The following is a 19,395-nucleotide window of genomic DNA, read 5'->3' as shown; positions in this document are numbered from 1 at the left end:
TCCTGAGTGATTGGTTGCTTCTCAGCTGGCAGTACAAGAGGCTGACAGTAACCTTACCTACTGGCAATGGCTGCACAGGACTAGCAAGGTAACTGCTATGAAGGCATGTGCACACAGACGATCATCACTGAGGTAGAAAACAAAGATGGTGTTGGTCTTGCACAGTGTTTTGCACAGGTTTTTGCTACTATAAGGAACAATGGTGCAGTGACTCAATAATTAGTTGCACCACATTTGTGTACATACAAAGCAGCAAATAGACTCTGGTCCTCTTTAAAGTCTCTTCTTGCACTACAACTGGGTCTGGTCCAGCATCTGCTTCCATTAAAATGGTTGAGGCTGAATTACCCTAGGGAAGTGTGCATGTGAAAAGTGTGTTAGAAGGCTAGATGTTTTCTGAGGAGGGCATCACACATTCCCTTCCTCATCCCTGTGGGGATTTTATTTTGTACACATTTTTTTAACTGTTCAGTATCATGCAAACCTGACATGTGAAGGATCCGATTTAGTCATTTAATTGTACAGACAAGCAATATACCACAGATCTGCTTAAAATATTTTATTTGCCAAAATGACAAATTGTTAATTTTTTTTCCATGATAAAAAGATTTTTATTCTCCTTTTCTAAATCAAACTGTTCACACAAGAGATTACTTTCCTAATTCCAGATGAGAAAAGTAGTATTAACAGTTACACTGATTGTCATACTTCAATTTGAATTTTAATTGAAACATCTTATGTCATTTATTTTATCGTAGCACTAAAAACCTCATCTACTCATAAAGTCTCCCAGGAAAATCAGAAATGTAATTAGTGAGAAAACTGCATTTTGCTACTGTGCTCAAGTTGCTTTAGTGATAATTGTTTTTTTTTCTTCTCTACTGCAGAGTTAAAAACATCTGCAAAAAGTATAGGTACCGTTAACCATGCTGTGCCTTGATACAGCAAGCTGCTGTCCTGAGGAGGTAACTAGCCCCGGCTAGTCCCATGGGAGTAGACTCAGCACGCCGTCTGACCAGAATATGTATGAGGTCAGGGACTTCTGGCTCAGTTCTGCCTTTCCAGCCCCAGAAAAAAAACCCAAACCTATCTTTTACTCATCTTCCAGTTTTAAACAAGAAAATCCTAAGTGTCTTATAATTCATGTTTTCATAGCACAAGGAAATATTTAAAAATAAATCAAAATGTTTGTTTTCTTAAATAGCAGCTTCAAAGACAAAACTAGGTATAATGCCTTATGGGCCAATTTTAAGGCTATTAATCGACAGCAGACAGATTACCTTGGGAGAGAGGACGGAGTGAAAGTGTAATTAATTAGCTAAGGATTTTTAGTTTTTTCCCTTTTTTTTTTTTTTTTTTAAACCAAAGTGATGAAAAATAGAACGCCACGGTTCTTCCTTTCCCCCTGCACAGATGTATAAAGCATTTTATACTACCAAGAGTATGTCAGACAATGCATTAACATAAAGGTTTATCACCTTTTCATGTCTTAGACTCCTGTAACATTAAGCACAAAAGCAGCAGAGAGTCAATTTCTGCCATTCCTAAGCATAGTGTCCTCGCTTGCAGTCCAAGCTAGTAGTTGGTCCATGCCTGTGGAGACTGTGCTGATGCTAGTGTAGGTGCAGGTTACTCTGACCAGAAACACCGAGTTGTTTAAGTGAAATTAGTTACTGTTCCCGAAGTAACACTTCACAGGAAAACACATGAGACACAATAAACCCTTTTGGCCTGACTGGAACAAAATCAAATAAGAAGAATAAAATCACAACTAACCAAAAAGTATTTTTGCCAATGGAAACCATGAAAGGATGGTCCTAAATGAGCTGTACTGTACTCTAACAGGTTGGAAAGGTTCGCTTCAGTTAAAACACTTCCCTTTGGACCTGCAAAGCACTTGTTATTTATGACCAGTTGTGAAAAACATATTATAAAATGAAGATGTTTTGAGTCATTAAGCTGTCTTAACCGTTTTGTAAGCATGAAGTCTAAAAGAAAGTCTTTTACTTAAAAAATAGCTCTTCACAGATTCTTCTTGTATCCTGTGGGGATGTGACACTGTGGCCTTGGGTTCTGGAGTCTGTGAAAATTTCATAGTCATTCCCTCCCTGAAAAGAGAAAAGGAAAAAAGCAGAAGAGTTTTTAACATTATTTACTTAACATATACACAGCCTTAGGGTGGAACAGGAGCACATAAAGACAATGCTGAAAAGACTGAATCACATGCCGACTTAACAGCTTGCTAATGAATGACAACGAGGACACCTTTAAAATAGCTACCTTAAACAAACTGAAATGTTAAACTGAAATGTAGGTCTGATTTAACTAGTGCCTGGTACTAAAGCAGGCAGGTTACTGCTGCAGTGCTCTGATCCTGCTAGCTCTGCAGGGGCCGTTACATTTGGAACCGGTTACTGGGGAGAGGATGCTGAGGAAAGAATCAGTCTTTCCTAACTTAGCAAGCACTCAGCAGTAGCCCGATTTCTTTTCAGAAACATAAGAGCAAGTAGCATAACTAAACAATTTGCAGGAAAATTTTATTTGAGGTTTCAAACAACAACAAAGAAGATCCCTTCAGGTCAATTTCCAAAAGAGATGGCCATTCTTGTAAACTGAGGGCCAGAAGTCTTGCCTGAGATATCATCTTCCAGAAAGTTTTAAAAACAAACTGCAAACCACCATTTTGTGATTTTTTTTTTTTTGCATAACACATTTATATCACTCCTGTGCTGAAACTTCTGCAGAACATCACGAACACCTGCATGAGAACTTCCTTACCCACACATTAGAGTTGGCAAGGAAAGAGTAGAACTCGCAGTCTAAGTTTAGCCAGGGTTTTAGTTTTGTATAGCAAACCAGTATCAACTTTTTGAAATTGTTTTAAAATTGTTTACTTATCCAGGTGTAAAGCTTGTTCCAGAACAGATATTTATAACTTACTTGCGTTATCCTCTTCCTTCCAGCTTGCTTTCCTTCCTTTTTAGCTACATGACTGTTAACATTGTTGATCCTTTGCTACTGCAGCAGGTTGGCCTTGCTAGCTACTGCTCTGATGTGGCATTTGTAACTGGCTTCTAGTCACAGGAGAGTGAGGAAAGGCTCTTTCACAGCTGGCTGAGGTGCTGCCAAAGGTGCTACCACCTGCGTGAGCAGAGATCCCTGAGAGCAGCAGCTTCATGCTACTGGAAGTGGTATCTAATTTTTGTACATTGCTTGCCACACTGCTGCATAGTGAGAAAACAGCAACTCCTGCTACTTCACACCTGAAAATGCTGCACTGGCAATTATAGAGCTTAGGGGCAGCTGATTTTAAACCCTACACCAGAGGGAAAGCTGATTACTTTTGCAGCTGGTGTCAAGTGGGGTGGGACGACTTAATACAAAGCCTGTATTTTTCTTATGAAAGCTTGGCTTTTCTAACTTTATAAAACTACGACATTCTTTGTAACTTATAAAATTGTAAGTTTGTACAGAACTAATCCTTTTCTTGTGCAGCTTAGCCTAACACCATCCTTTGGCCATGTGCAGGCAGCCTGAATTTCATCCAAATCCTTGTGCTTGCTACTACCCTTTGCTAGATCTAGTCAGTTCTCTGCCCAGTATTTTCAAAAGCCTGTGAAACAGCCTATCGTGTACCTCTCTCAGGGATTAGATGCAAGTTCAGTTTCTCAACAGGGGACTGATAAAGTGGTTAGCAAAGATACCATATGAAATTAAATGGAAAATAAACGTTCAATAATCACCAGCCAAGAAAAAACATCTATCTACAGCAATCAAATAGGAATATCAGTTTTCAATGGTCAAGTCATCTATGTTTTCTAATGTAATTACAGAAGCACAATTTAAAAACATATTCCAGTACTAACTCTGTTAAGCTCACTCTGCTCACTTCAGAAAACAGGGAAAATCTATGCTTGTAGCTATCTCCCAGCATTATGCTGACCGGTACTGCGCAGCCAGTTAAGCACAGGCCCACGTTGACATACAGATTCTGAATTCAGTTCTTCTCAGGCGTAAGGCAAGTGATTAGAACCTACAGTCCTTGCAGTTTAAAATAGCTTCTCCAAAATGCATATACAAAACAATATACTCACTGGCATAGTCTTATCTCCAAAGAAATAAATCGTCTCGTATCCGTCTTTGGCGATGATTCCTAAGCAGTACCTCTTATCCCAGCCATCTGGGAACACATCGAAGCTTATCTGGCCTCCTAGGATAGACGTGAACCAAGCAATCTTTATTATAAGAACAGAGTTGTTAGGAGACAGTGAGGAAGAACAAAACTGAATAACATTTTTAGTAGAAGAAACTTTACAGAAATGCTATGAGACCCTGGAATTTTCATAAAGTATTTTATAGAAGTCTTGGCAACTTCTCAAACACCGTTGACTTCTCTAGAACAAATTGAGTTTTTTTTTTTCTTTTTTTTTTTAAAGTTACATTTAATCTTTTGACTTTTGGAAGGAAACCACGACTAAATACAGCCATTGCTGTACCATACAGTGTCTTCATCTTGTAACTACCGAGAAATAAATGTGTACAGTGTCCGAATCAGAGAGATTGCTTCATACTGAGATTTTTCTGTCTCTACGCAAAAGCTTTTTAAGGCTTTCAAAACAGGAAAAGGAGGAACTCAACCTAACAGGTCACTGACTATCAGGGCAACATTTTTTACTTTACTACTACCAATGCTGCACTGAGATTAGATCTTAGATTTTCTTTTTGCAATGTCCAGGACTAGGACAAGCTTAGGGATATGGTTTAGTGGGGACTGTTAGCGTTAGGTCAGAGGTTGGACTCGATGATCTTGAGGTCTCTTCCAACCTAGAAATTCTGTGATTCTGTGACAAAATGTCCCAGTTCCAAATCTATGGACTTTATCAATATATAAGCGTATTTCCCCATTGAAGTGAGTGTCAAAAAGGTATTTACAGCATGCTTTAGGAGAGCAGTTCACTTCTGCATTAGTGATTTAACACTATATCAATAATATCACCCATATGTCTTTTATTGAATTGAAAAAATGATTTAAAAAAGTGAAAGGCAAAATTTTTGTAATATAGTAGGGGGGGAAGGGAAAAAGAAGAAATACAGGAAAATTAAGTCCACCTTATTATCACTTTTTTTTTTGTTTGCACTTGCTTTTGGATTTTTTTCCTCTCCTTCCTCCCACTCAACGCAGCTATAGAACTAAAGAACCACGGACTACTGAAATAGTACCGATGTATTTCTGATCAAAATTGATGAGCAACACATTTTAAAATGAGGAGAATCTGCTCAACTAACACAACTAACATTGAAAGATAACGAATTGATGACAGGCAATGACATTCTTTGTTGATTTCACTTAAAATGCACCAAATGAAAACCTAAAAGTAAAAAAAAAGCTGTACTGCATGCAGTGAGGGGATGTTATTTGTTTTACATGAAATTTAAATGAAATGGTTTTCAATGAAATTATTTCAAATGTGATACCTATAGAAAATGTGAGGCCTTTTCCTGCAAATTCTCTTCGTAAATCAGCTACAAATTTCTCTCTTATATGTTCCTTCTGTTTAAAAAAAAAAAGGGGGAGGGGAAAAAAACCATCAGCTATGTGTCGTGTTAACTCAGGAATAAAAAGACAATCAAAAAAAAACAAACCCACCCTCAAAATACCCAAAGCTCCGGGTATCAGGACTAGTGTGACAGAGCTGCATTCTGGTATTACTGAAAGCGTGCTGAGAGCATTTCCATTTTAATCTGTTACCAGCTTGTATAAAATAAGAGCAAAACTTGACATACATGCTGTGATATTTGCATTTTTATCTGAAAATCTTAGGATGCTAAGGAGGTATGCCTCATCTCCCAGCAGAGTTCAGTTTTGCAGATGGGGTGACTGAGGCACAGGGAGAATGGTGCTAATCTTCTGACACCGTGTATTTCAAAAGGGTATTTTCAGAATGCCTCGGGCTCTGTTAACCCAGTCACAGGCAATCACTGCTTTTAAGGAGGTAGATTTCAGTTCTTGTATCACATCAGAAGCAGTTGTTACGGTGTAGCAGGGAACAGAATTCTGATACCATGGCTCAGATTCATTTTGACCTCCCACATTTAGCTGTGTACAAAGGAAAATAAATGAGAGCAAATAGTTTGATCTTGATTTTTAAGTTCTGCTTTAAAAGGCTTGGAGAGTTGAGAAGAAAAGGAGAAAAAGAATAGTTTTATTGACTTGAGTGGATGGAGGCTGCATATACTACAGAGTGCTGCAGTTAAGTACAGTTTTGTCTACGACAGGGTTTTTCAGGAACATGTATGTGGAGGTAGGATATTCAGTACCCTGGACATATGGTTAAAAGAAACATGAGCCAAGCCCACCTCTTCTGCAAGTCATCTCAGTTAACTATTGCAACAAAAAACTAACGACTGTATATATTTTCTGAAGTCTGGAGAAGGAAATTAGTTAAAAACACACTGAAAAAAATAAAATGAAATACTGGACAAAGTATAGAAGGTTCTTTCATAACCTTCATAAATCATAACCTGGCTATAACTGCCTCTTCCAGAAGAGTTGGATATTTTTCAAGAGTTGTACCTCACCTTATCAAGTTCATAGAACTCAATTCGTTCTTCCTGGCTGCAGCTTCTTCCAATGGGGGACACGTTCAACATCCCGTTACGGAATTCAATAAAAGTGCCCCTGGAAAAAGAAGTGATTAACAAGATAGAAAATAGATGAAAAATTGTTCAAAACACTGAGTATCATGATGAGGTTTCATTTATTTCTAAGAACAGTGGGGCTCAGTGAGAGCCTGTCTCCTTCAGGCTCTCATTGTATGCATAAAACGAATATAGGACCCAGCATTACTGGCATGAGGGAATCTTTTGGACTTTTATTTGAATCTAGCAACCTCAACGTCATCACTACTAACTTTTAAAGGCATGATTTGTTTTAAAAATGTGACTGGAGCATCCTGCCAACCAGACGCTCAGCCACTAGCACACCAGCCTGGCATCTTTTAGGTGAAACAGCAAAAAAGAATCTTGGCAGAGTTTCTAGCTGGCCTCACATGTGGGAGACATTACTGACTCGAGCAGCTGCACCCTCGCAAACACACAGAATTGATCTTAATTCATACTTCTCATCTCCGGAAAGCATTATGCTGCTGAAGTCCAGACTTATCAAGGAATACTCCTACTCAAAAATTGAACTTCTTTCCCTCTCAAATGAGTGATCAATTGGTATTTCAAATTCTGTAGATTTTTTTCAGCCTTTTCAATCATTTTCACCTGCTCCACTTGGGAGCTTGTCTCTGTATGCATGAATTTATCACTGTTTTGTATCTACAGTGTTCCTAAACCACAAATTACTCATTTTTTTTTAATGAGAAGTCTGCTTTACATCCCGATGCTCAACACTATAACATGGAGAACACGGTGATCCCGCGATGCGTGTATGCACATACCTTTTCTTTGGCAGTTTTATCTTTGCAATATAACTCAGGCAGTAGTTGATTAGATCTTGAAGTATGTCCTCACCCAGGTGACCCTGAATGTTCTAACAAAATAAATACCATTTAACCGAAGGTCCAGAATATGAGATTCCAAAAATAAATCACACAGAAAACACAGATATTAGATAATCAGATATGGATAATACCATGAAGAAATATTCCTTCAATAAGTAAGTCTCAAGTGAGGCACTCATGGTACTAACTTAAGGATCCCATTTTTCTTTTTGCTTACTTTGTTTTGCTTTGTTTTTTAACCATAAAAAGAAACGCTCATTTAATATGCTCCGTACTAGTACCTGCTTTACAAGAAAACATTGCCAAAGAGAGCAAACCTAGAAAGCCAACTGCAGTTAATGGCTGCTGTAGCCATGCATGAAGAATGGAGATCGAGACTGCAATAAACTGGAAACCACCTCTCCAAGTCAGCGATTTCAGCCAGGATCTCTTAAATGTTTCATCACTATTACTTGTTGAAACAAGGTACGTGACTAAAGGATCTAGGAACAGTTGTTTATTCCTTTAGAATACCTTCTAGCATATACAGTGTATCAGAATGTACACTCTGAATACTAAAGTGTACCTACATTAGAGTTAAAAGAAACTTTCTAAACCCTAAGGCCTAACAGCCTAGGCTAGGAAGTGCCAGCTTCCATAGGAACTCCAGGGGCAGAGGCCTGGCCATGTGTCCTATGGCTGCGCTGAGGGAAATGCTGTTCCAGGATTTTCACTGTTCTTATCCGATCGGATGTTCCAGGCTCCAGATGTGCTTTTGAGAATACCAGAGAGCGAACAGATCTGCTACAGAAGTAGCATACAGAAATAGCAGAAATTTTGGCTTAATGAGGGTGATTATAGAAGACTGCACTGTAGCAAGAAAGCAAAATCCTGTTTAGAAAATTTCCCCTTACTGGAAATTTCGCACTTACCTGCTTGCTGAAGAATTTCCCATCTTTGTATGCTACAAGACCATTTTCTGGAAACACGTAGTCAAATTTTTCAACCACTACAACCAAACAAAAACGTAGTAACTTGTAATTTCCCCTATGTTCTTCACGTAGAATTGCCTTACATATTACATAGGTTAAAATGCAGCAAACATGAGATCATAAAGTGTGAAGTGCTCAGCAGCATAACATCAAGCACAAGATTGAAACCACTGATTTCTCTCCAAGATTAGCACGCGCCTCAAATCACATTTAAGTCTTTCAGTCAAGTTATTTCTATTTTTGCTTAAAGTCTCTTCTTCTCCTGCAAGCACGTTCATTTGCATTAAATGCAAGGGGCTGAATATGTCAAATACTGCAAAAACTTGGCACGCAGCCGGGACAGACAACAAATAAAATACTACTGTTTTAGGTCTGTTTTCTCAGTGGTACCAACCTACAGGAGATGTCAGAGTTGTGAGAATCCCGTGGCAATGCAAAAGGAGATGGCTTGCTGGGGACCACTCCTACACCAAACAAATTCTGACTTACGCAGGCATCACAGGCACCAGTGGCATCAGTTAGGTAAAGACCATTCAGGAGTCTCTCAAAGACCAACGCAAGCATTGATCTCTGTGCAGTAACCCCACTGCTAACGACATCAGGACCTCCAGGGACGAGCTAGGACGGAGGAGCCCACACACATGTGTGCAATGTGGAGTTACATCTCAAGGCACCAGCGAGGTGGGTGCCTTCCAGGCACTGTCACGGGGTTGGGGTTTCATTGTTCCTAGCAATCCCTTAGGAAGATACGGGAATGCCTGCAGGACACAGACACTGCCTGCAGGCTGTAAATGTCTGTCAACAGCTGCTCATAAACCGCGTGCAACGTGTGTTAAAGGCAAGGTTTACAGCCAGGAAGGAGGAAGACGAGCAGGGTTAGCATTTAACCTTCAGGACTTCCTTCTGAGCAACCCCGGGCACCAGATTGCGTCAGCCCCATCCCTCCTCACCGTCCTCGCCGAGCTGCTCCTTGATCTTCTCGAAATCCGAGCCTCCCACGACCCCGACTTTCACCTTCTGGCGCAGCCTCTGCAGGAACTCGGCCATCTCAGCCGTGATTTTCTAGATGCCAAAACAAAGCGGTTCGGTCTGTCAGCGCCCTGCAGCGCCCGCTAAACCCCAGCACAGCCGCGCAGGGCTTTCAGCAGAAGCGAGGGCGCCTTTCGGGTGTTGCCTTTGGCTCTGGCACTGAACGCGGCCGGCAAGGAGCCGAGGCAGCCCAGCACAGCCCGGCACAGCCCGGCACAGCCCGCCCTGCCCCAGGGGCCGCCGCCGGTACCGGGGCGGGTGCGGCCCCGCCCGCCCAGCCCGGCCCCGGGCACTCGCCTGCCGCGGCGCCGTGAGGGTCCCGTCCACATCGAAGAGGCAGAGCGCGGAGCGCTGCGACGGCGCCATCGCGGCACGGGAGGGACGGGAGGAAGCGAATCCGCCACGGGGCCGCCGGGAGCTCCCCGCCCGCCCCCCTCCGCCCCTTCCCTTCTCGTCCTTCCCCTTCCCCTCCCCGCCTCCTCTCCCGGCGGGCGGCGCGGTGCCATGGCGCTGGTGAGCGGGGAGGGGGCAGCGCTCGGCTCAGGGGGGAGCGGGGCGGCGGGGCCGAGCCGGGGGGGGCCGCGTGGCCCCGGCCGTGTCACGGCAGCGTTTGTCCCCCCTCAGCCGCGGGAGGCGCGGGTGCGAGCCCCCCCCTGCCCGCCCCGCGGGGGGCTGAGCTGCGCGGCCGGGGCGGGTGCGGGGCAGCCCGGGGGGGCTCGCGGTGACCCGCGGGGCCGTTTCCTTCCAGGCCGGGCTCTGCCGGGTTCGGAGCAGCGGCCGCGCAGCGCTGCCCCTGCGGAGCTGCCTCCAGGATGGGCTCCGGGCGAGCACGGGGGAAGCAGCGGCCGCTCGGCCTCCCCGCCTCGTTGGGTCCCTGCTGTGTGTGCGGAGCTGGCGGCTCGGGGGCGTCGCTGCCCGCCCGGAGCCGCGGCGAGTGGCAGCGGCCGGGCTGTGCGGGGCGGCTCCGGCCGCTGCGGTCCCACAAGAGGCGGTAGCGGAGGCAGCGGAAGAGTTCGCAGTGGTCTACAGGTTCCCGGGGATCAAATACTGCCGGGCGCTGTCGAGGCTGAAGCTGCTGCAGACCGCGACCACCCTGGCTGTGGTGCCTCCCGTCTGCTACCTCTACCTGCAGGGCCAGGCTTCCCAGACTGTGCTCCTCTATACAACCGGCGTGGCTTTCTTCGCTGGTGTGATGTTGTACGGGATGAGCTATTTTTTCAGACGAATTATTGGCTTCATCTACCTGAGTGAATCCGGCAGAACAGTCAAAGTGGCCCACTTGACATTTTGGGGAAAGCGGAATGACATTTACTGCCCCATAGAGACAGTGATGACTTCGGATGAAGCTGGAGATGTCAAAGGGGAGCTGCTTCTCCAGTTCAAACGATATAACAGCAAAGATACCTTGTACTTCACGACTAAATACGGCCAGGTTGTAGACAGACAGAAGTTCAGGGAAATATTTGGAGAACTTCAGTGATACAATAACAAATTCCTGATAATTCTGCTTGTTGCGTTGTTCCTTGTGCTTATTCTTCTATGAAGTCTTTGATACCCTGACATACTTGTGTCATTTTCCTGTGTGACGCCTGCTGGTGAGTGTGCTCAGCGTGGAAAGTAGAAATGGTAGTGAACGATCCAATGGATTAAATGTCTTTGTAGCTCATTTATGGTGTGAGCAGATCACTTCTGTTTCACAGTGTGTGTGGTATTGCTGTCACACTGCTGTTCTAGGAGTTACAAGCTCATGCGTTAACAAGCAGTAAATAATACATATAATACTGCAAAAATTCTGTCGAATTTTGATGTCATTGTTAAAGAAATGATGCATTGACCAGCTCTTAGGAGTACACAGGGACAATGGCTGTGAGTCCATCCTCGGGGAAGTGAACAAAACTCGGCAGCACAGGGGTGCATTGTGCTAGACGAGCTGATGGTTCAGTCCTGATGTAAAATTAAAGACTGGGACAGCACTTCAGGAGCCTCTAACACACATTTATTTCCCAGTGAAATATAGGAAGAACGTCCCTAAGCTATGATGCTCTGAATTACAGGGACAGTGTATGATCAATCCCTTGTTTATTTATTTATTTTTTGATTTAGATCCTAATAACTGCAACCTTTATAATCTAGAAATCTGGAGCTACTTGTCCTTCTTTGCATGTATTCATGTTTATGCTTGTTTTAGGTTGTATGTATAACATTTAATCACTACTGTCATCACTGCTGTTCGTGTTAACGGAGTTAAATCCAGTTGGAGGCTGATCACTAGTGGAATCCCCCAGGGCTCGGTGCTGAGGCCGGTCCTCTTCAATATCTTTATCGATGATCTGGATGAGGGGATCAAGTGCACCCTCAGTAAGTTTGCAGATGACACCAAGCTAGGTGCGTGTGTCGATCTGCTCGAGGGCAGGAAGGCTCTGCAGGAGGATCTGGATAGGCTGCACCGATGGGCTGAGGCCAACTGCATCAAGTTCAACAAGACCAAGTGCCGGGTCCTGCACCTGGGGCGCAATAACCCCAAGCAGAGCTACAGGCTAGGAGATGAGTGGTTGGAGAGCTGCCAGGCAGAGAAGGACCTGGGAGTGATGGTGGACAGTCAGCTGAATATGAGCCAGCAGTGTGCTCAGGTGGCCAAGAAGGCCAACGGCATCCTGGCTTGTATCAGAAACAGTGTGACCAGCAGGGCTAGGGAGGTGATCGTCCCCCTGTACTCGGCTCTGGTGAGGCCGCACCTCGAGTACTGTGTTCAGTTTTGGGCCCCTCGCTACAAGAAGGACATGGAGGTGCTTGAGCGGGTCCAGAGAAGGGCGATGAAGCTGGTGAGGGGCCTGGAGAACAAGTCCTACGAGGAGCGGCTGAGGGAGCTGGGCTTGTTCAGCCTGGAGAAGAGGAGGCTCAGGGGCGACCTTATTGCTCTCTACAGGTACCTTAAAGGAGGCTGTAGCGAGGTGGGGGTTGGTCTGTTCTCCCACGTGCCTGGTGACAGGACGAGGGGGAACGGGCTAAAGTTGCGCCAGGGGAGTTTTAGGTTAGATGTTAGGAAGAACTTCTTTACTGAAAGGGTTGTGAGGCATTGGAACAGGCTGCCCAGGGAAGTGGTGGAGTCACCATCCCTGGAAGTCTTCAAAAGACGTTTAGATGTAGACCTTAGGGATATGGTTTAGTGGAGGACTTGTTAGTGTTAGGTCAGAGGTTGGACTAGATTATCTTGGAGGTCTCTTCCAACCTAGATGATGGTGCGATTCTGTAACTCTTAAGTTCCAAAAACTGCAGTAAATGTTGCCAAAAATTATCTTAGACTACATGAATTCAACAATCTTCTGTTTACTACACCACTGATAACAGTTTAGCCTGGGAACTCAGTCCTCTAGAGCACCACTTGATTTGTTTGCTCACTTGGGAATGCTTTAACATGGACAGTACCCTTCCACTTACTGGATTTGCAGACCTCCTTCCCACCCCCAGGCTGATTTTACCTGACATGAAAACAGGTAAGACAACTAAAAGCTATGTTGAATTAAAGCTGAAGATGAAACATGTAGTTTGTGTTCTCTGTAACTTAAAACTCTGTAACTGTTACAAGCAAGGTAACACCTTACACCGCTCTTCTAGCAATTACTTCATTTGGAATTATGGCAAATAAGCTAAACTTCACAAGAGCAAAGTCTGGAGAATTCTTTTCACTGTTTCTTCCTCAGGCCTATTGAAACCTCTGTCTCTTGGTGGATCAGCAGATGCAGGTAAGTAAAATTGGCATTATAACATACAGGCTAATCATCATTTACTGTTTACTCAGGTTAAACTTCTCCTAATGGGGCCCTTATTATTTTAAATTTTGGCTAATACCAAGTGGTGCAGCAATATCAAAAGGAAAGTAATTTTTCCTTGGCCTAAACACTATGGCAGTAAAGTACAGGTTGACTCAAGTGGATTGCATGCATATAGCAAGTTTTCTGGAGGTTTGTCTATCTTTGTAATAATATATTTAATAAGCACTAGTGATTCAGTTTAGGCATATGCTAGGTTTAAAACAAAGAGTCTTGAAGAACTTCAATTATAAATATTTTATTTAAGAATATTGATTACACATGAGATGTCTTTTTTTTTTTTTTTTTATGAATCTGTGTGCAGTTACTAGTTACACCATGAAGTGTAGTTAAGTATTTGTTTAAACATTTATTTGGCACTGTCCACAGTATGCTGTAAACAATATTAACTTTATATGCTTCAGCTGCAGTGCTCTCTATGTATTCTCTAACATGATTTCATCAATATGTTGTACACAATTATACAGTTACTGAGTGTCAGTAAAAATTATAAAAACACCTAGAGTATTCATAATAAAAGTGAAGATGTGGTAAGACTTCAAATTACTGGACCTTTGCTTCTGTAGAAGTACAAGACTTGCTAGAGACATTTACTAAAACTACTGCACTGATATGTTGAACGAACTAATTCCCAGAATGTGGTCAAACACAGTTCTTGTTTTGACTTTCCTCTTGATGATAATACTCTTATGAGGACAGTGATGACAGTGAGGTTTTGTTGAACACCAATCCACCAGTCTTTTCTCCAGATTTCAACAACCTCTGTTCAAAAACCTGCCTGGGTTCTGACCAGCTGGTACCAGAATTCTGGGTTCTGCAGAGAGGTTTATAGAAATCCCATTGTTTCTAAGCTAGCAGAAGTCAGCTTTCTTGAGTTGTCCAATACCAGTACTCAAAAATAGGAAAATGGGAAAACCATGATTAAAACTTACCGGAGCAGGTAAGAAACCTTTCACAGTTTGGCAGCTTTATTAAACATATATAAATCCTTTAACTGCTCTGTCTCTTATGTACTTAGAAATTGCTGATAGGGCAACTGTAAAGTCTAAAAGTGGTCCCTCTTTTTTGGTGCATAAATACAAAAGTTAAACTTGCTAAGGAAAAGTCAGATGCCTGCTAGCCAAAGAAAGAGAAGGGAAAAAAAAAAAAAGCACCAGAACTAGTTCAAGTCAGCCTTAAGCAAATAGTAAAGAGATGTCCAGAACAATTCTCTGAAGAGGATAAAAGTAACAAAGTGTTGCAACTTTTTCATCTTGTGGCTTTCTAGAAGACCTCTGAAGCATCAATAACTTAAGAGTAACCTATTAGAACAACGCAACTACTTTGCATTACAATGTGCAGTTAGGACTAAGCCTTCACTGTAGTGGCACTGATGTCAGGTAATGGCTAAGATCAAGCAATTCTGCTGTAGTTCTACAACAGCCTTATTAATGTAGAACTTGTAATAGCTAAATTAATGGCTCTTATGGCATATTATGGGCAAATGGTAAAATAAGCCCAAATAATTTGAGATTGCTGACAGAGATAGAAATAATGTGCTTCACACAATTCTTTAAGCTTTGTCAAATTACATACATCTCAGTATAGCTTTCTCTTCTCTAATTCTAAGAGAAGTCAAGAGTTTTAAAATCCAGGACAAGGAGGGAAGGATGTCACTTCCACTCATGGCACCGTACATGTGGCTGCGTGCATCAGTGCCTCTCAAGCAGTACGTTTAGGCTAACGGCTAGGTAGAGCAGTGTCATGATCCAGGTGGTATGGCAGACTTCAGTATTCAGGGGAGTAAAGCTTGAAATTATTCTGTAAGATATTGTACTTGGCAGTGGTGGAAAGCAAAGCTTTCCCTGAAACACCTCTTTTGTTCTATCTACCATTAGAGAATAGCACTTTCTGCATGGCAGGCATGTGGCTTTTAGTACTTGTTGCTGCTTCTGGACACAAGTAAAGCTACTGGGATTATCTGTGAAAACAGACTGTACCAGGTCGTATTTAGACAACTTAGTCAGGGCCATGGATGCATGGAGGACTCTGCAATTAATAGGACCCAAGGATGGAGGGCCACCGCTTCTGTGCACAGTGTAGGACAGCTGCGGGTACCTGCTGGTGACCATGCTGGTGACCAGTACCAATACTCTGCCTGGGTCGAGTTTGCATGGAGCAGCTTGCCTTGGGCAGCATTACAGACAGAACACAACCCTTAGTTTATGACTTTACACTTATCTTGTAAGTGGAGAAGACATGAATTAATGCAAACTAATCTCATAATCAGTTAGTTGTTCAGTGTAAGAGAACGGCTTTTTACTTGAAGTTTGCTAAGATGTCACTGAAAATGTTCAGAAAGAGGTGCGCGTGGTGATCCTTGAAGATCAGCGTTGGACGAAAACGAATTGATCTGTCACCACAGCCTCCCAGTACAACACCTAAGATAAGAAGAGTTTCTTTAGTCATTTCCACCCATTGTGAGAACTGCATTTTCTGAATATTTGGCAATGTTCACATCACTGGGGAGGGGCAACAGAAGCTTCCCAAATCACTCCTAACCATACAATCACACAGAGCATCATCAGTTGGTGTATTGTGAAGCAAATGGCTCTACCTTTTCTCTCTGCTGGCTTAGTTTTCAAGAACAAAACGTTACTGATGTCTTACACTAAAATCTCACTGCACAGTAGTTAGGATGCATCACACCTGCTTCTTTCAAGAGATGAAAGTAGCAAAAAACTGACAGCTGCAAACCCAGGACCCACAGTTAAATTCAAAGAGGATACTAGGCTTCAGAGCATGAAGTTCCCCTCCTGAAATACAGGCTTGTCTACAGCCTGTGTAGTAAAAGGGACACGCAGTTGTAGAGCCCCATTTTAGGCAACTCAATGTATTTTGTTATTAGGTATTACATAAAATTCCACATCCTCCCTGTGTTTTCCTGTGTGACAGTTAACTTCATTTTTCTAGACATAAGCCATGCCGAGGTTCACTGCAGAGGAATATTAAAGTGACACCAGAAATATATGCCCTGCACAGGCCTCTTTAGTAATATCAGACCAAAAGATAAAGGTGCATGTACATGCAACTGACTGGTTTAAATGTTCATGAAAATACATCTATTTCCAGAAAAGCCTAAACACAGTTTGTTTATAATTCACTTTTGTCCTTGGATAGTGTAGTACACACAGCATACAAAAAAAGGACAATTTAAAGCATCACATATCCTGTTTGTCCTTTGAAGCTAAACTACACACAAATTGCCTTACCTTTGTTTCTGGCTATTGTAATTAACTTGTTTCTAGTTGCATCATTTGGAGTGTCAAATGAACAGAATGTTCCTCTTCCTCTAACTCTGCTGATAAGATGGGGGTAGCGAGCCTGCAAAGAGAGGTGAGGATGTATGCATGGCAGCTGCTGCAGTAGAGGGCACCAGGTGGCAAGCTCTGCCAGGCATTCTGCCACGTGAAGAACCTGCTGCCTCCTCCGTTTTGGGGGAGTGGAGCTATTGCGCACTGTCTGGATGCCTGACACAACCTTGTGTTGTTTGCCCCTTTCTGACAACAGTTTGCGCAGCCACAGTGTTTAAAACTGCATGAGGTCGGATCCTAACACATCAGCAAATTTCCCCTTATCTACAATAAGCCTTCCAAATGTTTACCTGTAAATCCAGCAGCCCGGTCAGTAGCGCTTTCCCTGCATGGGCTGCATTGTTTAGGAGGTCTTCTCTTTTAATAACCTTAATGACTTCAGCAAGCATAAGGTTCTTGGATGGATCTCCAAGCCAGGTGTTAAAAATCCGGTAAGGCTTGAAAAAGGATGGAAAGAGAGTTGCGGAACATGTTAACAGGAAAATCACTATAATAAAAAAAAGCAAGCCATCACACTGGTCATGCAACATCTGGTACAGCAAAAAGCATGCACTAACCTCACCAAGTCCCCTTTTTTGTTCTAAGAGCAAAATACAGCTGCCCTGCTCAGCAGAAACAAAGGGCAACCAACTGCTTTATGCTATGAATTTAGTGCCTTCTATTCTGCTAATCTGACATCTCATTGAAACATGGCTGTAGATGGTGTTGAAACCAGTACCATCTATACTGGTTTTGCATTCAAGCTTTATCTTTTCCCATTTAGTTTCTTCATTTATTATATATAAAATGACATTACGATGAAGAATAAGTCTTGATAACAATTCAAAATGCTTACATATAAGCTCTGAAGATACCAACTTATCATACGGAAAAGGTACGGTTTTATTCAAATTGTGGCTGGTTTCCTATTGAGGATTACTTCAGCAGGCTAAACCCAGCTCTTCACTCTCTCCCACCAGCTTTATGACCTTTGTGACTGAGAGCAATCAGAATAAACGTGAGGAAGTAAAGATGACTCTCATGTAAGCACAAAGCAAGTATCTAAGAAACAGCAGCTCTATCTAGCTGAACCTGCATTACTGAAAGAAAGCTTGCCTCGTCCATGGACATTACAGGTACACAATGAAGGGGGCACCAACTAGCAGAAAGTTCAATTTTTCATTGAAAACTCTTACAGCATTTGGCCTGAACTCTTCTTTGTGGAAAAATCCTCCTGTCATCATCTTCTTACTAAATGTTACCACATCAGCTGGATCATCCAGGCCCCAATGTTCATGGGCCCAGAATTTTCCGGTGCAGCCACCTCCCGTCTGCACCTCATCCACCAAGAATGCACAGCCATGCTGTGGAGACAGATGGAAAAAGCAGGGGACATGAGCATACACTTAAAAAACAAAAATACCTCCCCTAGTGAAATGATATATACAAGTCAATTACATGTAACATCCCTCCTTCCTCCACCTTCACTGCTCCAAATCTCCCCTCCTCAACCACAGACCAATGCTGCCATATTTATTGTGCATTAGATTGCACAATTAGGAACTCAGCTATTTTTTCAGAAAGGCAACAGAAACATATTTTTGACCTAAACTCAGAAGCAAAATACATGTTTTTTTATATGTATGAATGTGTGTGTGTGTGTGTGTGTGTATATATATATATATTATTTTTTTAACACAGAGATACCTAAAAACATCTAAGAGGAGTCTAAGTGGCATTGTCAAACCCTCTGAGGGGAAGTAGAACCTCATTTCCAGGAGTTTTGTTTGTTTTAGATGAGAAGTCTGAGCTTCCAATCTAAGTCAGACATTTGTGGCGCAAAAGTACTACCAGCAGCATGATATGTTCAGTGTAGGGACCTAAAACGATACCGAAAGAACAGCCTTTTCAGATGAATCTGCTGAAGGAGCTACTCATTTTAACTGGCTTTTTTTTTTTTTTTTTTTAACTTGAAGGACTATTTTGTTGAAGCTGTGGGACGAGAAGATCAAACTACATCATGACACTGTCATTAAAAACAGTTGCCAAGTACTTTTTGCAGATTCACATTTTAGATAAGACAAACCTTTTCACTTCACCTTATTTATGATATCACCCTTGAATGAGCAGCTGTTAACAATGGGAGAAGTTGCACTTTTCCAAAGAGAATTTTCAAAATATTACCTATTCTTTTCTCTGTAAACACACATTAAAGCTTTTGATACAGATGTTTAAGGAGAAAAAAGCAGTCTGTCTTACTCTTCTAAATAGGTAAGTTCACATTCTGAGTATCAAGGCATCTGCCCTTTTCATTGTTTTATTGACACATTGAAACTTACAGACAGACTCAATTTGTTTATAATTGCAAAAAGACCTGAAAAACAAGTATGTCAAACAAAAATTACCCTTACCCAAACCTTCCTCTTCTAAAATTGTTTTAATCCACCTCTACAAATTGGCATTATCATTTAAAGAACACTACTATGTAATCCAGTGTAAATGAGTCAGAGCAATTTCTCTGTCATTTAGACAGTAAAAGAAAATTTAGTGGACTCAGGAAACCACTAACTGTGCACCGAATGTAAGAGAAACCACTGTACTGACTCTAGGAGTGGCTAGTATCTCAGTACATGCACGTAACTATCCCAACTGCTAATGAGGAGGCTTGTGAAGCTCCAGAGTGGTGGCAGAGGAAGTATCTGGAGACAGGAACAAATAATTTCAT

At 42.4% G+C, this 19,395-nt stretch overlaps 3 protein-coding genes and 1 long non-coding RNA gene across 6 annotated transcripts in view; 1 reads left to right on the top strand and 3 right to left on the bottom strand.

Moving 5' to 3' along the window:
* Positions 1 to 544: 544 nt before the first annotated feature.
* Positions 545 to 9,941, bottom strand: PMM2 (phosphomannomutase 2). Its single transcript, XM_068699591.1, has 8 exons — positions 9,806 to 9,941; positions 9,430 to 9,541; positions 8,420 to 8,496; positions 7,446 to 7,537; positions 6,580 to 6,679; positions 5,476 to 5,551; positions 4,095 to 4,210; positions 545 to 2,108 (listed from the first exon to the last, which is right to left on the bottom strand). Exons 1-8 carry the CDS (start codon positions 9,872 to 9,874, stop codon positions 2,004 to 2,006), a joined length of 747 nt encoding a protein of 248 aa, XP_068555692.1. The 5' UTR covers positions 9,875 to 9,941; the 3' UTR covers positions 545 to 2,003.
* LOC137864953 (uncharacterized) lies at positions 2,682 to 4,088 on the bottom strand. Its single transcript, XR_011101702.1, has 2 exons — positions 3,840 to 4,088; positions 2,682 to 3,495 (listed from the first exon to the last, which is right to left on the bottom strand). It is a non-coding gene; the product is annotated as an uncharacterized lncRNA (long non-coding RNA).
* On the top strand, positions 9,905 to 11,644 carry TMEM186 (transmembrane protein 186). Its single transcript, XM_068699598.1, has 2 exons — positions 9,905 to 10,021; positions 10,257 to 11,644. The coding sequence occupies exons 1-2, from the start codon at positions 10,013 to 10,015 to the stop codon at positions 10,986 to 10,988; spliced, it is 741 nt and encodes a 246-aa protein (XP_068555699.1). The 5' UTR covers positions 9,905 to 10,012; the 3' UTR covers positions 10,989 to 11,644.
* Positions 11,645 to 13,560: 1,916 nt separating this feature from the next.
* Positions 13,561 to 19,395, bottom strand: part of ABAT (4-aminobutyrate aminotransferase) — a 58,415-nt gene continuing 52,580 nt past the window's right edge. For all 3 annotated transcript variants that reach the window (XM_068699588.1, XM_068699587.1, XM_068699589.1), the window contains exons 13-16: positions 17,867 to 18,034; positions 16,982 to 17,128; positions 16,590 to 16,701; positions 13,561 to 15,758 (exon numbers count right to left, since the gene is read on the bottom strand). In XM_068699588.1, coding sequence (XP_068555689.1) covers positions 15,637 to 15,758; positions 16,590 to 16,701; positions 16,982 to 17,128; positions 17,867 to 18,034 — 549 coding nt within the window. In that variant the 3' untranslated portion in view covers positions 13,561 to 15,636. The remainder of the gene's footprint in view (positions 15,759 to 16,589; positions 16,702 to 16,981; positions 17,129 to 17,866; positions 18,035 to 19,395) is intronic.

The sequence above is a fragment of the Anas acuta genome, chromosome 15 (assembly GCF_963932015.1).
Source record: "Anas acuta chromosome 15, bAnaAcu1.1, whole genome shotgun sequence".
In the NCBI taxonomy this organism is placed as follows: domain Eukaryota; kingdom Metazoa; phylum Chordata; class Aves; order Anseriformes; family Anatidae; genus Anas; species Anas acuta.
The sequence above is the reverse complement of the archived record's forward strand: the minus strand, read 5'-3'. Positions and strand labels throughout refer to the sequence as shown.